We start from the raw sequence: 23,823 nt of genomic DNA on the forward strand, positions 1-23,823 counted from the left end.
TACAGATCTGAGGTTCCTCCCCACTGGTTTAGATGACTGTCCAAACCTAGCCTGTGAATTGTGGCAGAAGAAGAGATGGCTAGCCAAGACACTTTGCTGCCAAAGGTAAAGGACAAGATCAGGGCTGGATTTAGGTTTGATGAGGCCCTAAGCTACTGAAGGTAATGGGGCCCTTTATATGTCCAGCTGTCCTTTGTCAACAACAAATTGTCACTGTTTTTTGTGTTGAATATATGCTATGTGGTAATTTATGAGCCTAATAGGTATCTAAAGCCATTTGCACATAACAAAATATGTATTTTATCAAAGTAATTGTTGAACTGAAGTACAATTAAGAAGAAGTATATTAATAGTGAAATTTGGGGGGGGGCAAGAGAGTGGGGCCCTAAGCTATAGCATGTTTAAAGGTAAAGGGCAAAGGGACCCCTGACCGTTAGGTCCAGTCATGGACAACTCTGGGGTTGCGGCGCTCATCTCACTTTATTGGCCGAGGGAGCCAGCGTACAGCTTCTGGGTTACGTGGCCAGCATGACTGAGCTGCTTCTGCCGAACCAGAGCAGCGCACGGAAATACCATTTACCTTCCCGCCGGAGCAGTACCTATTTATCTACTTGCACTTTGACGTGCTTTCGAACTGCTAGGTTGGCAGGAGCTGGGACTGAACAACGGGAACTCACCCCGTCGCAGGGATTCGAACCTCTAACCTTCTGGTCGGCAAGCCCTAGGCTCTGTGGTTTAGACCACAGTGCCACCCGTATCCCTTTATACGTAAATCCGGCACCGGCCAAGATGCATCTCTCATAGCTACTTCAATAGCTACTTCTCTCATCTCTCATAGCTGCTTCATAGTTACTGGGACAGCTTCCCCCACCCTACCTCAGGGCAGCAGGCTAGTTTAGTGAGTGTTCAAAGCTCTGTCTGGGTGATATATGCAACTCTGCCCTCCAGTAGAGGTGAGCGTGTGTGTTCAGTGGAAGAACCATAGCTCAATGGCGGGGCATCTGCTTTGCGTACAGAAGGTCCCAGGTTCAATCCCCAGCATCTCCAGGTAGGGCCAGAAAATATCTTGGCCTCAAATCCTGGAGGGTTGCTGCCAGTCAGTGTGGTCAATACTGAGGTAGATGGACCAATGGTCTTGACTTGGTAGGTAAAAGGTAAAGGTAAAGGACCAATGTATGGTTAAAAGCAGGCTTTGTCAAACTCGGCCCTCCAGATGTTTTGAGACTACAATTCCCATCATCCCTGACCACTGGTCCTACTAGCTAGGGATCATGGGAGTTGTAGGCCAAAAACATCTGGAGGGCTGAGTTGAGGAAGCCTGGTTAAAAGGTATGTTGCTTTGTTCCTATGAACAATATGAAGGGGGGGACTGCTGCCACTCTTCCTCCAACCCCAGGCATCTGCCTCACTCTCCCTTAGTATCCAGGCTGGCCCTGAGAGGACAGCAAAGTCCAGTGAATTACACACACAAGATGATGGTGACTTGTAGGGAAGGCCAGAGCTCCCATATCTGTATAGAAGAGACAGGTTGCCACTATTGTCACCCTGCAGCGCGATGACATGAATAGGTTGCACTTGTTGAAATTCCTTGGTTGAATACAGCCAAAATTTCAAGCGAGGGAGAAGAACGCATTCTCAAACCAAGGATATTTGTGCTTTGTTTAAAATTAAACCTAAGATTCTGGTTTTGTTTGGCAGCTCAGCTATGAACTTCCAAAAGGGGCCCAGACTTATCAGATGAATCATAGGCTGGTTTGATGTCTAACTGTGAAGAGGCAAACTTGAAACATGCGAGCCATCTGCCCCAAGTCCCTCCCCAGTGAGCTTGTGGGCTGAGAAATGTGAATAAAATAGAAAGTCCCTCCCTACTGGTAGGGGGATGTTGAAAGGGAAAATATTATCACATTTTTGGCTGACATTCTTTCCATTGACCAGTCCCTTGGCTGGTATTTGGCCTAAGGGAAGGCTGTACCCAGATGTATGAGCAGACAGGAGAAACTCTGACAGTTCACTCCTATGCATGTTGACTCAGACGTTAAGTCCCACAGAGTTCAATGGGACAGACTTCCTAGTAGGCATGCCTAGGCTTGCAGCCACAGACTTTGAAAGTGGTCAATGGAATAATGATTGTAGCATAGCAGCTAGAATGCTGGGCTTTTGAAAGAGGGGGGAAGACTTGGGTTCAAATTCCTGCATGGCTGTGAAGGTCGCTGAGTGGTTTTTGTGCAACTTGTTGCCTTGTAGGCTAAGGGTTATATCCAAAAGTTAAAGTCATTGACTAGTATACTTATTTGCACCAGTGGCACGTTCTTGTGCAAGAGAATGCATAAGCAGTTTGCTGGCAGCTTCATTGTGCAATAGATTGCACTATCATTGCACAACGAGTTTTTGCTAGTGCTAGTGTTGTGTTGGATTCCTCTGTTGTGCCACATAAAAACTCACCTGTTCACTAACCCTTGCACTAGTGGACAAAGAGCCCTAATCTACCTCTCACAGGGTAAAATGAGAGAACCACACACATTCTTTCTGAAGCCCAGCTGGCACTGCCATTGACATCATTCCAGCACCAAGGTAATACCATGCTATTGACTTAAGTATTTGGGTGGCATTGACTTCCATTGTATTTGTTCTGCTTATGTTGATTCTTACTGCTGAGGATTGGAATTTAAATTTATAATCTAATCACCATCATAAATATGTAGTATGAATGTTTGTGATGGTAAGGTTGTATGTTGTCATTTTATGGATTGTAACTCTCCCTAAGATCATTTCATATAGGTTGGGTTGGAAATTAATAAATAACTGCAATGTCTTAAGAGCCATGGATGCAAGGGGAGGGTCAAATGATGCTGAAACACATAACCCTGGTCCCAGGCACATGAGGCAGCCACTTAAGGCATCACATAAAAACAACAGGAACCAATCACAATGTAGTCAAACAAATGCCAATATGAAATACTAGCGGCACCAATATAAACCACCAGAATGAGGTATTAGTGCTTTTCCTGCAAACATCTTCACTGCCTACCATGAGGTGATACTGCCTCAGGCATATTTCCCCACAGAGGCTACTCTGTCATCTAGCTGCCACTACTGAGAAGGGTCCTCTTCCATATATCTGTTCAATGAAGCTGAAGTTTCTGGGCCACATCCATGGGCAGCCCCACAGAGAACACATGACAGGATCCCAACCCTGTTAGTGACAAGGGCGTTAATGACTTCTTGCCTTGGGTTGCTGTTCATCTGTTCTTCTTGCTGGGTTGCGTCCTTTTTCCAATGGACGCAGGCACCTCAAGCTTTGACCCAGGTGCCATGATTAGGGTGGCCATCTCTATAGGCAGAAAATCCATGCCCCTCACAGTTACCTGCGAGACAGAAAACCAACAAGTGGAACTTCTCCAGCAGTGTTCAGAAAGGGACTTCACCTGTTGACTTTCAGCCTTTCACACCGCTGTGTTAAGGACACATGGTTTCTATTCATAAACAGGTGGTGCAATGCTAATTATGCCACCTGAGCCAAGGCAGAAGCAGAAGTGTTTGGCAGGCAAATGGCTCTTCAGCTCAGGAGCAGCTTTGGAGCTGCCTTTGTGCCTGTCCCTGCGTTGCTGCCGTTCAGGAGGGCCAAGAGGCCTTGGGACTGGCAGGGAGCAGTAATTGAAAGCAGCAGATGAGGCAGGAATGCTGTGCAGAGCTGCCAGCTCAGGGAGCCGACTGATCATCAAGATCATTGTAGGAGAGCAAGTGAAAATAAATCCAATGGGGCCGTTGTTTGAGAGGCGGCTGGGCTTCTCTGGAGCACATGCCAGCTCCCCCACCCCCCACCCCCTTCAGCCACACAGCACTACCCCAACCAACAGACTAATCCCCACAGGGAGAGTACATGAAATCAGATGGACAAGTTTTGATGCGAAGTAGCAGCTTAGGGCAAGCTCAGGTTTCCTGGAGGTTTGCTATATTTATCTCCATGATTTAATGCCCGCACGGGGTTTAAATGCCACCAAGCAGTTGGTGCGCGGAGCCAGAGTTTCACTCCCTGACGCAGGCTCTGCCTTGCCAGACGCTCACCATGGAACTCCTTGAGACCAACCCTTACTTTTTTGCAGACCAGAGGTTTTACGACGGGGAAAACTACCTGAGCCCTCGCTTGCACGGCTACGAGCAGACAGCCTACCAAGAGCGAGCAGCCATGACCCTGTGCCCCGAAGTCAGGGCTGGCTTAGAGGAGAAGGCCTCATCCCTGCCGGACCACAGTCCCGGCCAGTGTCTGCCCTGGGCGTGCAAAGTGTGCAAGAGGAAAAGCGTCTCCATCGACAGGCGCCGGGCTGCCACCCTGAGGGAGAAGCGCCGGCTGAAGAAAGTCAACGAGGCCTTTGAAGCTCTGAAGCGGAGCACTTTATTGAACCCCAACCAGCGGCTTCCCAAAGTGGAGATCTTGCGCAGCGCCATCCAGTACATTGAGCGCTTGCAAGCTCTGCTCAGCACTCTCAATCAGCAGGAGAGGGACCAGCGAGAACTGCGCTACTGCAACTCCAGCACCCAAGCAGTGGTAAGTGGCAGGGGAAGGGTACGAGCGAGCGGTCGCCATCAAGCGTAAGAGCACCCACGCCACCGTCCGACTGTAGGAGCCAAATGACTACTCTACTGGTCGCTCTTACTGAATGACTATTTCGGCCCATGGACATAGGAATATATGAGTTATACCAAGTCAGATAAATTATCCATTTAGTTCAGTATTGTCTACACTGACAGTCAGCATTTCATGCAGGGGGCATCTCCATCCCTACATAGAAAACCTGGGGACCTTCTGCATGCAAAGCAGAACTGAACTATGGCCCTTCCACAAGAGCACCCAGCAAGATGTTCCTAATTTCTAAGTTGGCAGTGAATGCCAGCTTTTCTAGTTTCAGTCATTGGCTCCTACACCATACCTATCTTGCATAGAATACATATATTTTGTGTTAGCTGTATCTTCGCAGGGAATAGCAGGCATCATGTTTCCTTACATGTTTTCACCAGGGCTGCTTTTCCACCGGAATTCAGTTCCAGCAGCTCTCAGGTGGGCACTATTGCCATTGTAAAGAGAACAAAGGAGGCGTTCGTGGTGAGTTCTGGAACCTTTTTCCCTAGAAAAATTGCACTGGTTCTCACCATTTATGCAGCCTAAGGCGACTGTAAAGCCAGCCTGAGAATTGATGCAGAAAAGTCAGCATGGACTGGAGACTCCACCCGCCCCCTCCAAGTGAATTTATCACAGTGGGGGAAAGAGTTATTTTAGTATAATGTTGCCATCTAACATTGGTTGAGTTATAGCCTTCATGTTCTCAGCATGCAGTGCTAGTGGATAACCTGCAGGAATATATTATATTTCTTCGTTGTGTTTCTCCAAAAGTGCAGTTGTGGCTACCTTGCTACATCCCACTTACAATTAAGTACCATTCAGCTATTTAAAAGGCTGCAATAGAACCGTGGTAGTCAAAGCTGGGTTGAATAAAAAATAATAATCAATTTTGAAATATACTTAAAGTGCATTAGATGCTTTTGATACCAACAGGATGTTCCCTTTATTGTGCACATAGAAGATGGGAATAAAGAGCAGAACCATGACTGGTGAACCCCTTGTAACCAAAGTGACCAGCATACAGGACTTTATTCAACAGATGACAATTCAGAAGCGAGTTCTAGCATATGTGCCAAAGAGAAAGTATGGCTGGGGGGGGGGGAGCTTTGATAGCTGGACACCTGTCGAGTTCAGATGGGTTACTGAATGTCCATTTAAAGATGCACAAGGGCATTTGGGTACAAACCTGGACCTACAGTCCAAAGGGGACAGAAGAGGCGATTAAAAGGTGAACAAATGCTTTAGAAACATTACTGAGTTTCTCTTCTGAAGCTTCCCTGTAGCTGAGGGACTTGCTTAGCTCCATCTTTCAGGGCATCCTTTTCAGGATCTAGATCTTGCTACACATTTTGTTTCATGGTCTTCTTGGCATTGACATGTAAACATCAATAATTATGGAATGCAGAGGTGGAGAATATTTTTATTTTTACAGTTTTATTATTTGTAAATGTGACCATTGCATGCGTTAATACTATTATTCATTTGGAGCTGCACTGTCCTTTCCAGGCTGTGACACTTTATGGTTTACATTTTTTATTTTTGCTATGTCTGCACTTAAAAAATAATAATAGAGAAATCAGGAAGACAGCTGTTGATAAAAGAAAGAAATGTGTGAAAGCAATTGTTCTTCCTGTCTTCTGAAAGCTGTTTCACACTAGCTGCACTCTGAAACCAAAGCTGTAAACTTCAGGGCTGGTTGCAGCTTATACTGATCTTCCCCTTCCATTGTGTTGAGCAGTAACCAGTGTTTTGATGTCTGTTGATCAATTTCAAAAAGGGTTTGGGAGGAACAGCACTAGAGAATTTTTGAGGTATTTTGCAACATCTAACAGTTCTATTTAAAAAGCAGGGTGAAGTCTTCCTTTTAAAATAGGAAACTCCCATTTCCTCTATATTGTCTATATTGTCTTTAAGAATAAGAAAACTAGTGTTTTGCATGGTCACCTTTTAAGCCCAGCAAATTCCCAGCTGTTAATTAGTTGCAAACAGAGGATAGCTGCACTTCTGTTTACTAGCCCTGAAGGATTCCTTATGTTTCATACCTGGAAAATTCTCCACTCATGCAAATGTATCCTCCTTACTGCAACACAAAGAATGTGGTGGCCAGGCATAACTTGATTGTTGTGTGGGATATGTTGTGAAAATCAACAGAACTTCCCCTTTCATATCTGCCTCACTTTGCAAAACTTGCCCTCTGGCTCTGTTGGAGTAAATTAAACACTCATCCGTGAGCAGTAGTTTCCTTTACAGTATTTTTAAGGTCAGAGAGCAGCATGGCTACCCCATCTTCTTTCAAGCTACCTTATCATTTCAAGAGTCTTTACTTTTTGTAGGCTGCATGCTCCCATATAGCACAAAGCCGGCTCTGGAATGCTCATCCAGACTGATTTTTTTTTTAAAGAGAGAGTAATGAACAGCTGCATGCTACCCACCTGCCCCCCCCAACCCACATGCACACAGCATGGCTGTACACACATTGCCATTGAATGAGGATAGGTTACTGTACTACTGGCTCGGAATTCAGGTTACAGGACTCCCCCCCCCCCCCAACACACATTTATGGCACTTCTTTAATTATGCAGACACAAAGCAAAAAGAACAGTGGGAACATCAGTACCACATGCTATAAACTACATCATCATCTCTCTCACACACTAAAACACACACACAAACAATAAGCTCATGCACACACCCCAATCTAAATTCCAGGGGGATCCTGTGTACAATGCCATTTCACTGCCTTTAGGACTTTGTCAGTATTTTCAATCAGACAGCTGAGAGACCATTCCTGGCAAAATAACAAATAAATTCCATACAGGATGCTAAAAGGACAAAAATAACTTTTGAGAGTTAGTGAAGGAACAAATGCAAGGGCACATTCCTAACGGAGATCCTTAAATGTAACCAATCCTAACAGCCTCCATCTTCCAATTTCAGGTGACTAGTGACCATGGATCCAGCAGCACCTCATGCAGCCCTGAATGGAGCAGCCAGCTAGACTTTAGCACTCATCCTGGAGGTAAGCTGGAAGCCTTGTCCAATGACCAATTCCTCTTTGGAGGTTCCGCCCTGCCATCAGCCAGCACCATCACTCTCAAGTGCTCCTCCCAGGCTTTTCTGCTCTCTCCCCTCCACCTCTCTAGGCATGTTCCTGATGCCTGGTTCCAAGGTCCTAGAGGCAGGAAAGCCACACATAGTGATTAAGCTTCTGGGTTTCTAAGCACAGGTATCCCACAATGTTGGTTGATCATTAAACCAATTTGTCCCCAAAACCTCTATCCATAATTGCTTTTCCATAAGCAGTTGACATCCAATATAAAAATCCATTGGTCTATCAAGATGTCTCATAGAATCATAGAGTTGGAATAGACCACAAGGGCCATCGAGTCCAACCCCCTGCCAAGCAGGAAACACAATCAGAGCACTCCTGACATATGGTTGTCAAGCCTCTGCTTAAACACCTCCAAAGAAGGAGACTCCACCACACTCCTTGGCAGCAAATTCCACTGTCGAACAGCTCTTACTGTCAGGAAGTTCTTCCTAATGTTTAGGTGGAATCTTCTTTCTTGTAGTTTGGATCCATTGCTCCGTGTCCGCTTCTCTGGAGCAGCAGAAAACAACCTTTCTCCCTCCTCTATATGACATCCTTTTATATATTTGAACATGGCTATCATATCACCCCTTAACCTCCTCTTCTCCAGGCTAAACATGCCCAGCTCCCTTAGCCGTTCCTCATAAGGCATCGTTTCCAGGCCTTTGACCATTTTGGTTGCCCTCCTCTGGACACGTTCCAGTTTGTCAGTGTCCTTCTTGAACTGTGGTGCCCAGAACTGGACACAGTACTCCAGGTGAGGTCTGACCAGAGCAGAATACAGTGGCACTATTACTTCCCTTGATCTAGATGCTATACTCCTATTGATGCAGCCCAGAATTGCATTGGCTTTTTTAGCTGCCGCATCACACTGTTGGCTCATGTCAAGTTTGTGATTAACCAAGACTCCTAGATCCTTTTCACATGTACTGTTCTCAAGCCAGGTGTCACCCATCTTGTATTTGTGCCTCTCATTTTTTTTGCCCAAGTGCAATACTTTACATTTCTCCCTGTTAAAGTTCATCTCTTTCTCCCTCTGATCTGAATCAGCTTTGATTTAAAAAAAATCAGAATTGAGAGACCATTTGATTAGGAAGAGACAAGCTGATGGGCTTGACGCCATTTGTCCCCTGATAGAGCACATATTTTTTTGGAACCTGTCTGTTCTATATTAAAATATACCATATCATTCTGACGGACTTTCAAAGGTGTCTACCAACAGTTTGATGGGATAAAAAGCTCTGCAAAAGTATTCATACAGTTGTACGCCATTGCTAAAGTACAACAGGAAATTAAAAAACCAGAGCAATAGCCCAAACCAAAAGTCCCAGGATTCATTTTTGTAACCATGCAGTGGAATGTCATCAAGGGCAGAGGATCTTTCCGCACCTTATATTAAAATTAAAAACATTTTAACTTAAAATGAAATTTTTTAATAACCATGTTTAATAACATGCTTCTTAAATTCCTGCCATTGTACAAATGAATAGAGTTTCTTCTGTAATTAGAAATCAGAGGAAATTCAAATGAACTGGAACAGAATCCTTTCTTGCAGGTGCAGTGGATGCTGAGTTGTACAAAAAATGGGGTTGGTGTGCTTTAGCCTGCAATTGAGTATCATTAAATTTAAAGGGTGGCGCTGTGGGTTAAACCTCAGTGCCTAGGACCTGCTGATCGTAGGGTCGGCGGTTCGAATCCCCGCGGCAGGGTGAGCTCCCGTCATTCGGTCCCAGCTCCTGCCCACCTAGCAGTTCGAAAGCACCCTTAAGTGCAAGTAGATAAATAGGTACCGCTTTATAGCAGGAAGGTAAACGGCGTTTCCGTGCACTGCGCTGGTGCTGGCTCGCCAGAGCAGCATCATCACGCTGGCCACGTGACCCGGAAGTGTCTTCGGACGGCGCTGGCTCCCGGCCTCTTGAGCGAGATGAGCACGCAACCCTGGAGTCAGACACGACTGGCCCTTACGGGCAGGGGTACCTTTACCTTTAAATTTAGTATGAAGGTTGTGGGGTGGAGTAGGGGGGAGAGGACACATCCTTCAGACAGAGAGAGGCATACACAGCACTAAGCTACATTCCACAAATAGTCTGAGCCTTTATTCCCCCCCACCTAGGATTCCCTCTACCCTTGTTCAGCAGCAACCAAATTCTCAGAGAAAGCCACCTGCTTATGGTCACTCTCTTGTCCTCCGCAGATCATTTGCTGAGTGATGATTCTTCCGAAGACCACAATCTTCATTCGCTGTCTTCGATTGTGGACAGTATTGCTGTGGAGGATGTGGCCGTTGCGTTCCAAGAGGAGAGGGCTCAGAACTGAGGATCCAGACAGTGATGTCCATCTCAGTCTTTCTTTATTCAAAAAAACCCGAAAGTCATTACCCGCAGATTGTAGGGTAGAAGAAACATGATACTAGGACTTTACAATTAAGAGAAGTTTCTCTGCTCTCCTCACTAACACTGGATGATGTTCCAAAGGGGAAAAGTTCTCCTTCCCAACTAACACTGGATTTTTTTTTTTATTTCCCATGCCAAAGTCATAGACTTTAACCACTGAAGCCACTTATCCAATTCCATACACTTGAAAAGTGGTTCTTTTTTCTTCTGCTTTCCCCCAGTCAGAAGCAAGCTAATGAGAGAGGGGCCTAGTAATTTTCATAGTCTGCTTGCTTTCCAGAAAGGAAGGGTATCATGGCTTTACTGATAAGCTTATGGATCTCATTTCCTCTGGAAATTGGGCTGGAGTTGACTGATCAAAGCATTCTGATGTATTACTGGGAACACTAAATGTGTGAGAAATTACACTCCTGTGTAAAGGAAGGATTCCAGTGTGGCCTTTATTCTTTCTTCCGTTTTTGTAGAAGTTTTGTTTCTTTTGGGGGCCAATGGTCTTTTTTCTAAAGAAATGTGGGTGTGTGCAAGTGTGTATTTTTTTATTTTACTTTAAAAATACTGTCTGACCAACTTCTTTTGGCAGTCTGCAATTTCCAGGCCCAGAAGCCATATAAAATGCTGCCTCTGAAGTCTTTTCTACTGTGTGAAGTTGCTATTTTTTTGTATTTTTGCTAACTTATTGTGGAATTTCTTTTTTTAAAAAAAAATAAAGGAATTTTTTTGTTTGAATTTCTTTTGAGATTGTGTGGAAGAGTTTTGGTTTCCTATGGAAGTCTTGAATCGAAGTAACTGAAATGTATTGGGCAATATAACTTTGTGGTCTTTGCCCCCTTCTTACTATAGTTGATGCCTGCCCTCATTCATTCCATCAGAACAAAGCAAAATATGCTGTGTTGTACCAAAGGGGCAGTACACATATATCCCAAGTGTCCAAGTATTCGCTACTGTCGTGGACCCTGTGACAAACTGCTCAAGGTTTACTTTACCTGAACAGACAGCTGAAGGAGAACATAGCCATGGAAATTTCCCTTTTTCCAGCAACCATTCTGAATTTTGTTGTTCCTCTACATTCATAAAATGGAACTCTCAAGAACTTCCAGGGACATAAAAGCTGATCCCTGCAAAAGGAGGGAAGTCCAGCCACAATTTCCAGTGCTACCTCTTGCAAGAGCATAAATGCTCAAGCATACCCTGGTTCTATGCGAGAAAGTAGTGATTGGATTTTGGGCTTGCTATGTGCATTTGTCTACCAAAAAAAGAATCACCCTCTTTGATCCTATTTCATTTCTTGATACTTTGCCATTCAACCTGTGTTGTAATTATCTCATATCCCTGTACTGGATACGATTAGATCCATCAAAACCCAGTGTAAAAAAACAACCAGCAAAATTGCCCACCCTGTCATTTGTTTCTCTGCATGAATTATAAAATTAAGAGCTATACTGCATCAGATCAAAGGTCCACCTAGTACAGCAATCTCTTTTCCACAGTAGCCAATCTGATGTGCATGGGAGCCCTGTAACTCATACACTTTCCTCAAGTAAATCATTTTTTGAGAGTATCCCTGTATTTAAATGTGCTTCAGCTATTGGATGTGTAGGGGTCAACTGCCCATGTCTGTTATGTGTACTGCTACAGGATCTACATATGTAAGATCAACACAAAGGGTGTGCGCCTTGTGAAATCCCAAAAAAGGAATCGGCGCATCCAAGGCCCCAAAATGTTCTGTGCACGCAGGCCCTTGAAACACCCCTGATGCAGATGCCAAAAGAATAGCATCATTACATCTTCACTCCCTGGGCCTGCCAGATGACTGGTCTAAAAGCTGCTGACTGGCATGCCTTATTCAAGTAAGGAGACTACAGTGAAAAGGTGGGTGGCTTTGGGCTTTTCCTTACTTCTCATCCCGCCCAGCCATAAGGATGTAAGATGGTGCTAAAATGCTCCATCAAGCCATAGGAAGTGTTCAGTCAACTAGTCGACCAATTAAGCATCATCATCATCATCATCATGCCAGATAATGGCTGACACGCCACCAGTTACCACAAACATCGTGCCCAGAGAATCCGTATTAATGCAGAAGAGAATTATGAATCCACCGAGCCTTGCTTTAAAATCAGATTTATTGGAACACACATACACCCATTCCTGACTTTTTTTGCAGGGTTTGGAATCCATGCAGTACCAATAATATGACAAAAGAAAGAGGTTGTTGATATAAAGGGATCACTTACTCTTTAAATTAAAAAAATATTTAATACTGTATTAGGCAAGTCGTACACCAAAAAGACATTGCAACTGTACAGTCTCTTGGATATTGCACTTCCAAACAGCACGGTATGAGTATAGGGCATTCCAGCCACCAAGAAATACCACGTCAGTAATAAGAGGGCCACACTAGGCAAAAGGCAGCAGGAGGAGACAAACGGATCCTACCCTAGAAGGAAGAAACAGCTAGGAACCTTTTTGGATCACAGGCTATCTGTAAATGCAAAGAGAAGAAAGGGGAGATTTTCTGTTTGTCTACAGGGAAAGATAAGAGCATTTACTGTTTACCCAACAGAGATCTGAGGACATCACTTGTAGTCCCAGCATCAGATTTCATTTCATACATGACAAAGGGACCTGGAAGACATACAAACTTGTTTGGTAGGTACTCTCTACTTCCCACCAAGCACCTCCATGCCCCACTTTCAGCCCTGGCCCTTTCACATCAGAGGAACAATACTGCCCATTGGCAGATGTTCCTTGTTGCCTGTGGCATGGTGGGCAGTCCCAGCAGAAATGCCTGCTACTGCGCTTGTGGGAGAGTTCAGAGCTGGAGTCTCCCATAGTCTCATCATTGCCTTGGTCTCCTTAGCGATTGTCTTATTGGGGTCCGAGTTGTACGGTGGGAACAAGCAGCTACTGCTGCTCTCAGGCATATTGGCAAAAAGAAACACAGGCAGAAAATGGTGCAGGGACTGCTGCAGACCAGTATTAAGGTGCTTCCATGTCTTACCAGACCTACATCAAGATCACTGCATCACACACAGTGGGGAGAGAGATGTCTGTTCTCTTTCTCAGTGAGAGCATGTCTAAAGCCAAGGGAACGGGGGAGATAAATGGGAAGCCACAGATATAATTGGGGTTTAAGGACACCAAACAGGAGATCAGGGGTTGTGTACAAGCAGGAGGAAGAATCTTCTTTTGGCCATGTGGCCTGAAATGGTTGGCCTGTAGCTTCTGTTCTTTGGAGCCAAGGAGCAGGCACAGTCTGGTCTCTGGCCTAATCTCGGAAAGCAGCCAGTGTATAACCATACAAGTAGTGGGAATGTGCTGCAAAACAAAAGGGTACAAAGTCTACATTAAACATGAAGGATACGGTGCTGTGGAAAATCTGCTCTGTGCCTGTGCTCCTCCTATGACTATTCGCTAGGGACCGGGTGAAAGATTAGGCATTCAACAAAGCCCCAACAGAAGCAACAAGGCCCAATGCTCCAAGCACCTGTTGGCATGGAGCACCTAAGAGGGTCAGAGAAAGGTTGAGAGAATCCGCAGTTTGCACACCCCACCTCTGCCAGGTCAGGAGATCCCACTGAAGCTGCCTTGCTCAAGAATCCTCAGAATCCTGATGCTGGCAAACTGCTGCTCACCAGCTTTAGCACAGATTTAGAGTCCACACGGATCAGCTAGACACAGTCATGGCTGATCCATGGATTTTGACTGTGAGACCCACAATGAACATGGCCAAGTCTGTTCTTGTCACTGGAATCGTCAGTGCTGATGTTGCCTTGGGGAGAAAGGGATAAACTTTGCTATCTTTATCCAACAGCTGTTCCCTTCATTTCTATAGATGCCTCTCCAGCCCCTATTCAGCACATTCCTCCTTCCTCCTCCTCTTTGTTAGTATGATCCATTAAGGTTTTGCCGACACTTCAGTCACCGGAATTTCTTGGTTATTGAGCTTACAGCATGCAACTAGACTAGAAAGTTTCCTACTAGGCAGGAAACGGCTTCTATAATAATCTGAAGGAGAAGGTATCCAAATGGCTCAACTATAGCAATTTCTCTGCCAGTAAATGGGCCCTGCCTACAAACACCGTAACTATTAAACCAGTCTTGGAGGACAGCCTTTTAAAAAGGGAAGCAGTTTCAACAAAATGAAGCTTCTGTTGGAATAACAGCTTGATAGTCGGGCTGAATATATTGACCTAAAATTCATATGTAGGCAACTTGTGGCTCTGTAAATAGTGTTGGGCGAGATGGTTGGACACTGTTCTCAAAGCTACAAACATGAGTCTGACCAAACTGCGGGAGGCAGTGGAAGACAGGAGTGCCTGGCGTGCTCTGGTCCATGGGGTCACGAAGAGTCGGACACGACTAAACGACTAAACAGCAACAACATTCATGTTATAATCCTATTCTTCCTTTCTTCCAAGAAACTCAGAACGACATTTTAACTTCACAGTAAACCTGTAAGGCAAATTAGCTTGACGGAGAGTGACTTCCCCAAAGTCATTCAGAGAGCTTCAGAGCTGAGCACAGAATTACAGACAGGTTTTCCAGATCATAGACCAACAATATACGGTTCTCTGCTGAATCAAACACATCTAAAAGTAATGTGTGAACTCCATTAAAGTTTTAGAAACTGTGCACAATATTTTTTTCAGAAGCTATACCCTCTACCATCAGGAATATCAGCCGTTCTTCTTCGTACAGAACCTGGGTGGCCAACAATTAAGCCAAGAGTGGACGGCACTCAATCAAGTATAATAAAAGAACAGCTACTATGGCAATTAAGTTCTTTCCTGCACTGTGCTATATAGAATTAGGTGATAACCAACTCTGGAAAACAGCTTGTCAATATGTTTTAGACGATTATTCTCTTCCAGAACTAAGCTCTGCATTGACCTGAAATAAGTATCAACTAAGGGATTGGCTCTTCTGGCAGAAAATGTTTGGTTTCTTTTGAGAGACAATAATAGCTTCATAACACACAGAGTGGCCCTCTATGCACTGGCTGCTCTCTCTCTCTATATATATGGGGGGGGGGAGGAGTTAGATAAAATTGCTATAAGTTGTTTTGGTGATTCAGAGGTTTAATCTGAAATCAAGCTAGATTTAAGCTTGGTGTCTCTCCTCTCTTTCTTCATGGCTTATTTTATGGGCTCCATTTGTCCACTTGTCTTTGCTTTCTATTATTTAAATGTTGGATTGCAATATCTCTGAAGAAAAATGTACCTGTGCCTTATTGCCCTACAAAGAGAGGCCACTAAAGCAGTACTGGATGTTTGGTGTGCATTGAGAAATCACCTATAACACATGCTAGAAGTTATTGCTGTGCTAACAACTGCTCCTGCAAACACCAAGACAGAGCTAAAGTGTTGAAGCCCATGTTTGTTGTTGTTGAGACTAGGGTTGTTGAATGAATAAATCTGGCACCCATCAGATATATAACAACTATGCTGGGTCCTCTGGTCTGACATGGACTAGAGGAAATTGTGGGGTGCTGCAGTTCAAACATGGGAATACAGCACAATCTCCTGTGCAACTTCTTTTGTCGTGATACTGACTCTCACACATATAGCACAAAAAGCTGAACTGGTGATACAGGAAGCTTCCCTGCAAGTGATTTAAGGCAGACAACAAAAATTGTGTTTAGAAGCCTAAAAGCAGAGAAATTGATTTCTGGTTTATTTCTGGAAGTTCTCTAGACTACTGAGAATATAGCTGCTCTACCCTAATTTCTACACTTACCTGGGCCCTGGGCCAATGGTCCCATTGGAAACTGAATCTCAGCAGGAATATGTGCGAACTGTGGATGTCTCCAGCCTTTGGGACCCAGATGCACCAACTGCAAACCATTTAGCAACAACACATAAAAAGCATGCAATTAGTGAGATCAGAGCTCTCATGCAAAGCACACCATTAAACCCTTGGTTCCCTGTTGCCTGACTGCCTAGCTTGGCTTATTACAAAGGTCAGGAGCAATTAAAGTCAATTAAGCAAGTTTAGTCAGTTAAAAAGTACTAACTAATGCTTTTTAAAAGGCATGAAAGTGTAGCTGCCTAGCATCAGAGGTATATGGCTTCAGAGCTCAATAAGAAATAAAATTTCAGACCACTGAATGACTAAATAGACAGGAGTCTAAAGCAGCCAAGGATGCTATTCATGGAGCAGAACTGGAGGGAGAGGAGTTGTTCTATTATGTGAGGGTGTAAATTCTCATCAGCTGGACACCACAGAACAACATACCCAATTTGCAAGGTCAAATCCTTGAAAGGTCCTTTCTTCCAGACTGATTAGAAACTCATCAAAATATACAAAATAGCTTTCTCATTTATCTTTTCATACCTTCATCCCTGGGCTAAAGCAACTAAGCAAATCCCCTGCATGGGATTCAGAAAGGGATAATCTTGGCAAGATCAATGGGACATCAACTGTTCTCAGAACTTTCTGTGCCTATCTAAACTCTCTGATACCAGCATCAGATGCAGGGAGTACAAGAACCAAAAGTAAGGTCCATATGTAGTCCGGGCAGGCAAACCATGTTAGAAGTCCAATTAGTAGTTACAATCTTATTCAGGAAAACAGAGTGTTGGGCTTCTTATCATCAAAGATCACACACCATGCAGCATCCAAACACTTGGTGGTTTGAAACTGTCTTATTCATCTCTCATGAACAAGAGCAAAGCTGGACCTTACCTTCTGGTGGCATTTTTTTCGGTGGTGCTGAAGGAGGTGGAAGGGGCACCAAGGAGGTCACTCGGAACCCTGCTGGGAGCGTCTCTGCTGATCCGCTGAGCATGCTGATGCTGTGAAAGTCTCGGGGGCGGAAGCGCTTTCGCCAGGAGGGAGTTCGCCGAAAAGTCTTGTCATCACCCTGTAAGGAAAGAGAAGATTATACCACATACCAAGCAAAGCAATGAGGTAGGCCTTCCTCAGGGAGAAGTAGTAAGTACTGGCATTTGTGGAAAGGAAAAGACTCGTGCAGGTCTCTTATGCTACAGGAAGATCGGCTGAAAAACATTGACAGAGAACTCATTGAAGGGAGCTGGGCTGGTTCAGACCAGCTAGTTTTCCTGGGTTTGGGCATGCCTCTGAGGCAACATCTCTCTGAATCTTAGCTAGCAGCACTGGCCACTGTGAGCTGTCCAAGGTACTGACAAGCTGCCTTTTGCTCTGTCCCGCTTTCCTGGCTGGGATCAAGCAGAGTTGACTCTGACTGGATTACCCATTTTGCCATGATCCTGCTCTTTGGCACACAACTTCTGTGCTATCAGTGAGTACCCTGGCATCAAACTGGCCTCCCCTGAAACTTTAAGACCAGACTCCACAGTGCACATTTTGTTTCCTGCAATTAGTCTTCCACATACTGGTGTATATCTGTTCTTAATTTGCTCAGTGTGCCATGCCGAACCCATGTTTCTTCTACATTTTGTCCACTGGCTGAATCTTCATTACCAAATAGGCATGTTGATAAAGTAGGTTGTGTGATTGCTTCATTATATATCCACCTCAACTCACATAGACTACACTGATGCAAAGGGTTAAAATGTGGTATTGTAATAAATTTGGATTCAGTTGCAAGCTAGGATTTGGATGAAATAATCACTCACTTCTATATTTCATGCTGAACACAGCACAAATCAGCTCAATGAAATTGTGTGAATAGGCCTTCAATCTCCTTTTTATGGGGTCAAATAGTACAAAAACCTCCGCATTCAGAAAGAAATCTCTCAAGGATTATATTCTAATTTTCTAACTGAGTCACATACTTTTCAGAAATTGGCTTTATTTCCCTATGGAAACCATCTAGAAATTTGGCCATCCTACAAAGTGGGATAATGACGATAACAATATACCAATAGTGTTTTAAACCAGCATTTGTCTTGGTCAAGTGATAATTCTATCTCAGATACAAGGAAACTTAAGCAGAACACAGTTATGGAAAATTAATGAGAAGCCCTTGGGGGCTTTATTCTTTCCTTCATTCACTGACAAATACTGAGATGCTGATGGTGATTAACAGAAATATGAAAGAATTCAAATTTACTTCAATTTGCTTCAAGTAGAAATAAGAGTTGACTTGCCAGAATAACAACAGTAGATGTTGTTTAGTTGAAATGACCAAATCCCTTTCTTAAGTACTTTCTAATCCGGTGTCAAAGTTTCTGATTCAGTATCAGTTTTTTTAAAATGTTTGCCTTGAGTTTTCTAAACCCAGATGTTTCCCTCTTAAAATTTTAAAAATTCATCACAAAAGATGATTTCAGAGTGTGACAACCCAAAGAAGATTGCCCAGCGTCATCATTCCTCATAGCCCCTTATTTTCTTCCTTTTGAAGTTTCCTCATTGTGACCTCTAAAACAAAAATATTGCATATTGCTAATGGTAAATAGGTTGTTTAAGTACATAGATAGCTGCTGAAGATTCAAATTCAGAGGTAAAATTAAAACACCTCATTAAAAGAAATATATTCATTTTTAAGGCAATCAAAGCAACTGGAATGCTGTACACAAAATGGAAAAAAATAATCTAAAAATCTCTTCATCCTAATGGGATGGGGCCAATAACTGGGCTTTGAATTAGTCCATTTCTAAAATCATTTAGAGCCTAGGAAACAGACTGCTAGCTTCTCTAGACTCCAAGCACATGACACTAGTTCTGTGTTTGCATTGATGACTCCCAAAATGCATTTTTACAATAGAAGTCAATAATGTTAAGCTGATGAAATCTTAGCAATCATGACCAATATTCTCTCACATAAATTGTACAGGTTTCACAGTTCAGCATCCAGAGCTATTCCCCCTGGCCTGTCACTAGCCAATTTCTGACTGGTGAATACCAATGGTGATGCCACACCTGTGGAATTCTCCCTCTAGAGAGATCAGAGGTGTTCCCATTTTTTTAAGGCACAAGAACATGTTTATTCTAGAAGGCATTCAATGATTGACTCTATTTTTATTGCCTTCTGTTGGTTCTTAAAGCTACTGGGTATTCTTAGTGTTTTATTTGATTTTTGATATTCTATTCTATTGCTGTAAGTAGCTTTGGGAAACTTAGCCAGAAAAGCCAAGTATATAATAGCTTAAATAAATAAATACAGGCCAGGGTCTTCACAAGTTCAGAGCAAAATTACCATTTCCTTATCATTCTTTATTTTCTGAAAATCAAAGACCTGCCTTTCCCAATACAAGCATCCTTGAGTATTATGGTCATCAACAGAGGTCCTTCTGCTCTCTGTGAGGAGCGAGCGGACTTTTTCAGTGGCTGAGTCCAGGCTCTGACACTCCCTGCCCAGGTAAGTCTGCCTCATTGCTTCTTTGATGGCCTTCCACCCCAGTGTGAAAGCCTTCTTTCTTATATCTTTAGTGGCTTAAATGAAACCTGCTTTACTAATTTCAGTGGTTATTCTTATGGTTTTACCAGCTCATCATTGGCTGCTTTTCTTTTTAATAACAATGCATTCCATGTTTTCATTGTATTTGTAACTTTTTTTTACTGTGTGTGTATTCCCTTTTTAATTAGCTGCATTAGAAAAAATGTTTTAAAATTTAAATGCATCTCCAGTTGAAAATACCACAAAATTGGTTGTTATTATGGGATGGACTAGTACTATGAGATGCAATATTACGCGAGATACATTCTCTCCCTCTTCCAAAAGGAAGTCCCCGTAATGTACTCTCTCTAGCTACTTAAACATTTAAAAACACTTAAAAACTTTAAACCAAACTCTGTATATGGCATTGCCATACTCCCTTCAAAACTTCCATGCTCATTTTTTTCAGCTGTATTCAAAATGGCAACAGCAAAACAGCTTTCTGGGTGGCTTGACCAAACAAAATGCAATGCCCACTCCTTCACTAAATTATTCCTTAAAATTATGGGTGCTTAGCTTTGAATATGGTAGAACTCATGTTCTACACCTTAAAAACCTTGAAGTAGATCAGAAGTGGGCAATCATAGGCCTAATTTCAAAAGCCCCGTGCAAGTGACTTGTTCAGGCCTCTGGAAAGTGTGATCTGTCTCTCCCCAGCAGCCTACTGAGTAGAAAGGGGAGTGTGTCAGAAACAGAGAAAAAATGTGGCCTTGTCCACTTTTGGCTCTGGTCTCACTCATCACTGGCTTTAGCCCTGCCCAGAAAGTCAGCATGCAGTCCCTCCCAATTATCCTCACATGAATGCAGCGTCTGACAGAAAAGAGTTTGCCCATCCCTTAAGTAGATTAATAAATGCCCCTCAAGGTACATAATACATTTCTTCTCCCCAGACAGACAGTTCAGTCAAGAGTTGGGGAGAGAAGCATTAGTGCCTTAGGAAGCCACAAGGTTGGTAACTAGATTTTGAGGACAGATGAGGGACATTTACTGCCTAGGCAGAGTCCTTTATGGATGAGCAGAGTAGTCTGCAGCTCCAGTGCTGCAAAAGAGAAAACTATTCCGTGCCAGCAGAGTCTCCTAGGAATGCCCTTGAGAAGGAAACACAATACAGCACTGTGCTAAGTGGGCTAGAGCAGGGGTTTTATTCCTCCAAATTAGGACATATACATGCTACTGGACGAGCTCTATGGGATGAGATTGGGGCACAGTGTTACAATGGCTCCAGCGCTATCTACAAGACCAGCATTAGAAGAGTCCTTTTTAAACGCCAGGCAGTTATGCTAAGGAGTGCTGCATTTTACTATTTTAGCTCTAATACTAGAGGATGAGGCAATGTGGGGCATGATGCTATCAGTATGCTGATGATACTAAGCACAGCTTCTTCATATCAGAATTAGGGGATTCTGTGCCTGAATGCTGCTGTGGGCTAGCTGTGGAAAATAAACTGAATTTGAGTCCCAGAAAGATGAAGGCTTTCTGAGAAACTAGTCAACTGCCTGCTGTAGAGAGGGTTGTACTCTGAAACTACGTAGTCTAATGGGGATGTAAGCTTTGTCACTGGAGTCGTAGGCAGCCTCAGTGCACCTTTTATCAGCTCCAGCCGGTACAACAGCTGTTGCCATTGCTGGACTGGGATAGCTTGACCACAGTTGTCCAGGCACTGGTAATTTCAAGACTGGGTGACTGCACTGCACTCTACATGGGACTTCCTTTGTCCTTGAATTTGGAAGCCACAGTTAGCAAAGAATGTTGCAGCATGATTACTGACAGGAGACCTTATCAGTATATTATAAGCCTGGTCAAAGATCTGCACTGGCTGCCAATTTGTTAGCAGACCAAATTCAAGATATTACTGGCAATATATCAAGCTGCCAACAGCTTAGGACCAGTTTGCTGGAAGGATCACCTTACCCCATTTGTGCCCATTTGACCACCCAACTTTTATATGTGCTATATAATGTCTGTTCCACACTTGCGATGAATTAGTCTTTTACTGAGGCCTAAGCTCTGGCAAGCAACTCAGTGATACTGTTTTCAAGACAAGCTAAAAACTTTTTTCTTTAGGAAAGCCTACCCAGACATGTATTTTCATTATGTGAACTCAGATCTTATTTATATAATTTGATCATTTTATTATGTCTGCTTGTTTTTAAAGTCTGCTGATATTTTCAGCAGTTTCTTATGAGTATTTTATACTATTTGATGCAAACCTCTGAGAGATTTATTTAATGTTTAATTGAATGGTCTATAAACCTTGTTGATATGAACTGACGGGGACCCTGTGATCATGATCTTCATGTGCCACCTCCACCAGAGGTCCAGAGGGTGGCAACACAAAATTGGGCTTTTTCTGTGGTTCTTCATTTGTGGACTGCTTTCCTCATGGAGGCTCACCTGGCACCATCATTATCTATCTTTAAATGCCAGGCAAAACCTTTCCTCTATAACCTGGCCTTTGGCCTGTAACTATCACTCCACCTCAGATAGTAGAAATTGGGTACATGGAGATCAGAGTATCTGGGGGATCTCTCCCCTCTAGCCCATTCCCATTGTAGCACAGAGGACTGAATGTTGGATGTGATGTGGTCAGACCTGGGTTCAAATTCCAGCTCAGCCATGAAAACCACTGAGTAACTTTGAACCAGTCACACATCCTCTGTCTAATCCACCGCAAAGAGATAAAGTGGCATACTTCCCATATATGCTGCCTGAGACACTGGGGGAAGGCTTGTTGGTTTATACACCACCCTTCAGCAATGATGCCAAATGACAAAAATGAGATAAAATGCAAGATCAAAGTCACAGCATACTAAACTAAAAATACATTTAAAAGCCTGGGATTTTATTTTAATTTATTGTTTTTTTAAAAAAACTTCCTCCTGGGGCCAAAAAGGTAATGGGTGGAGTTCACCTAACCATGTGCAAGGGGCTTTTCCTCCATATTCCCCCCAAAATTAGTTCTGGAGGGCAGTCAAGAGAACCTCTGAAACAGCATGGGAGGGGAGGGGCTATTGTTCCATCTGGCAAACTGAAATGCTTGCATAGACAGAAAGTTCGTAATACTGAATTTCTCCCAATTGCAAAATTCGGGCTGGACTACAAATATTGCATACAAAGCACGTGCTCCTATTCTGGGCTAAAGTGTATTAGTTATGCTGTGATAGCCAGATTATTTGATTTCATTTCTGAAGTGGAGATTATGGGTCTCTATACTGTAATTTGCAACATACTTACCAGTACTGAAGCTCACAGAGATCTGTGTGCTTACCTGTATATCACTTAGAAACTTCCTCCATCTCCAAAGATTTGAAGGTACAGAATCCATTGCATCTGATTGACAGAACCTTCCCTATATTGTGGAAAGTTGAACATACCATCCTATGTGTCCTCTCTTCTCCTAGAGAATGTTGCTTCTTACTTTATGATCTGCTTAACATCACCTGCCCTGCCATTAGGCTGCACTCAACCTCAGGTAGTAGATTGTGTAATTTCATTAAATGGTTGTAAATTCTTGATGATATAGTTTATTATACATCTACCCACTAGAGGAAGTTTGGATTTTCTGCCTTCAAAACTGACACTTTGGTGAAAATAAAAGTGTGCATAGTAATGATGTCTGAAAGTGGCACAGTACTCAATTTTGCTTCAGTTACATGAACATTGAATCTGATCTGTACACCAGTTTCCATCATGAGTAATTGTGACAAAATAAAGCTATTGCCTTCCAAAATTGTGGTGTACATGGTATAAATATTACCTGCACAGAGATTATCTCTCTGTAGAAAAATGTTGCTTTAAAGCCACTGGTATTTCCTCACTCTGTAAACAGTGGATCACCCCTTTAGAATGAGTAGATCCTCACAAGGGTTTTTATTTTTGACCTACAATTTGCACATTATGAGTGCTTTAGAAGCATCAAAAACACATATACATTCCTCAGGGCATGTTTTATGGATAGTCTATGTGATAATCTTAGTGTCAAGATGACTCTACATGAGAAAGTAGAATAGCTTGCAAAATCTTATGAGTGTAAATGTTGAAGTGGAATAAGAATCACTTGAAAAATAACTCCAAAGTACTCCAGAATATTCAGCCCATGCAGGAAGTGGTACACTGCAACTAGTGCTACTGATTTTTATGAGGACTAAGTCACAAAAGGATATATTGCCTAACTCACATACAGATAACTGAGCGTACCTCAGATTTTATCCTAAAGCAGCCGAATGCAGTTATGGATAATAAGGATGCACCATCAAGAGAAACAGGTTGACATAATACTAGGTAACCAGTACGTATATATACCAGATTTTTCTTCTTGAACAGAAAATAGAGTTTTCAGCTTTGGGGAACCATTTGAATA

The 23,823-nt window shown here is 43.1% G+C and overlaps 2 protein-coding genes across 10 annotated transcripts in view; one reads left to right on the plus strand and one right to left on the minus strand.

The window, feature by feature from the left end:
• Positions 1-3,873: 3,873 nt before the first annotated feature.
• Positions 3,874-10,828, plus strand: MYOG (myogenin). Its single transcript, XM_028732041.2, has 3 exons — positions 3,874-4,546; positions 7,556-7,637; positions 9,904-10,828. The coding sequence occupies exons 1-3, from the start codon at positions 3,992-3,994 to the stop codon at positions 10,023-10,025; spliced, it is 759 nt and encodes a 252-aa protein (XP_028587874.2). The 5' UTR covers positions 3,874-3,991; the 3' UTR covers positions 10,026-10,828.
• A 1,376-nt stretch (positions 10,829-12,204) lies between these two features.
• PPFIA4 (PPFI scaffold protein A4) overlaps positions 12,205-23,823 on the minus strand; it is a 108,458-nt gene continuing 96,839 nt past the window's right edge. For 5 of the 9 annotated variants that reach the window (XM_028734702.2, XM_028734701.2, XM_028734698.2 and 2 more), the window contains 3 exons: positions 16,787-16,964; positions 15,839-15,935; positions 12,205-13,417 (listed from right to left, as the gene is read on the minus strand). In XM_028734702.2, the coding sequence (XP_028590535.2) occupies positions 15,877-15,935; positions 16,787-16,964 (237 nt within the window). In that variant the 3' untranslated portion in view covers positions 12,205-13,417; positions 15,839-15,876. The remainder of the gene's footprint in view (positions 13,418-15,838; positions 15,936-16,786; positions 16,965-23,823) is intronic. The other 4 variants (XM_077929126.1, XM_077929125.1, XM_077929124.1 and 1 more) reach the window with 1 other exon arrangement.

Source organism: Podarcis muralis, chromosome 5, assembly GCF_964188315.1.
Source record: "Podarcis muralis chromosome 5, rPodMur119.hap1.1, whole genome shotgun sequence".
NCBI classification, from domain to species: Eukaryota; Metazoa; Chordata; class Lepidosauria; order Squamata; family Lacertidae; genus Podarcis; species Podarcis muralis.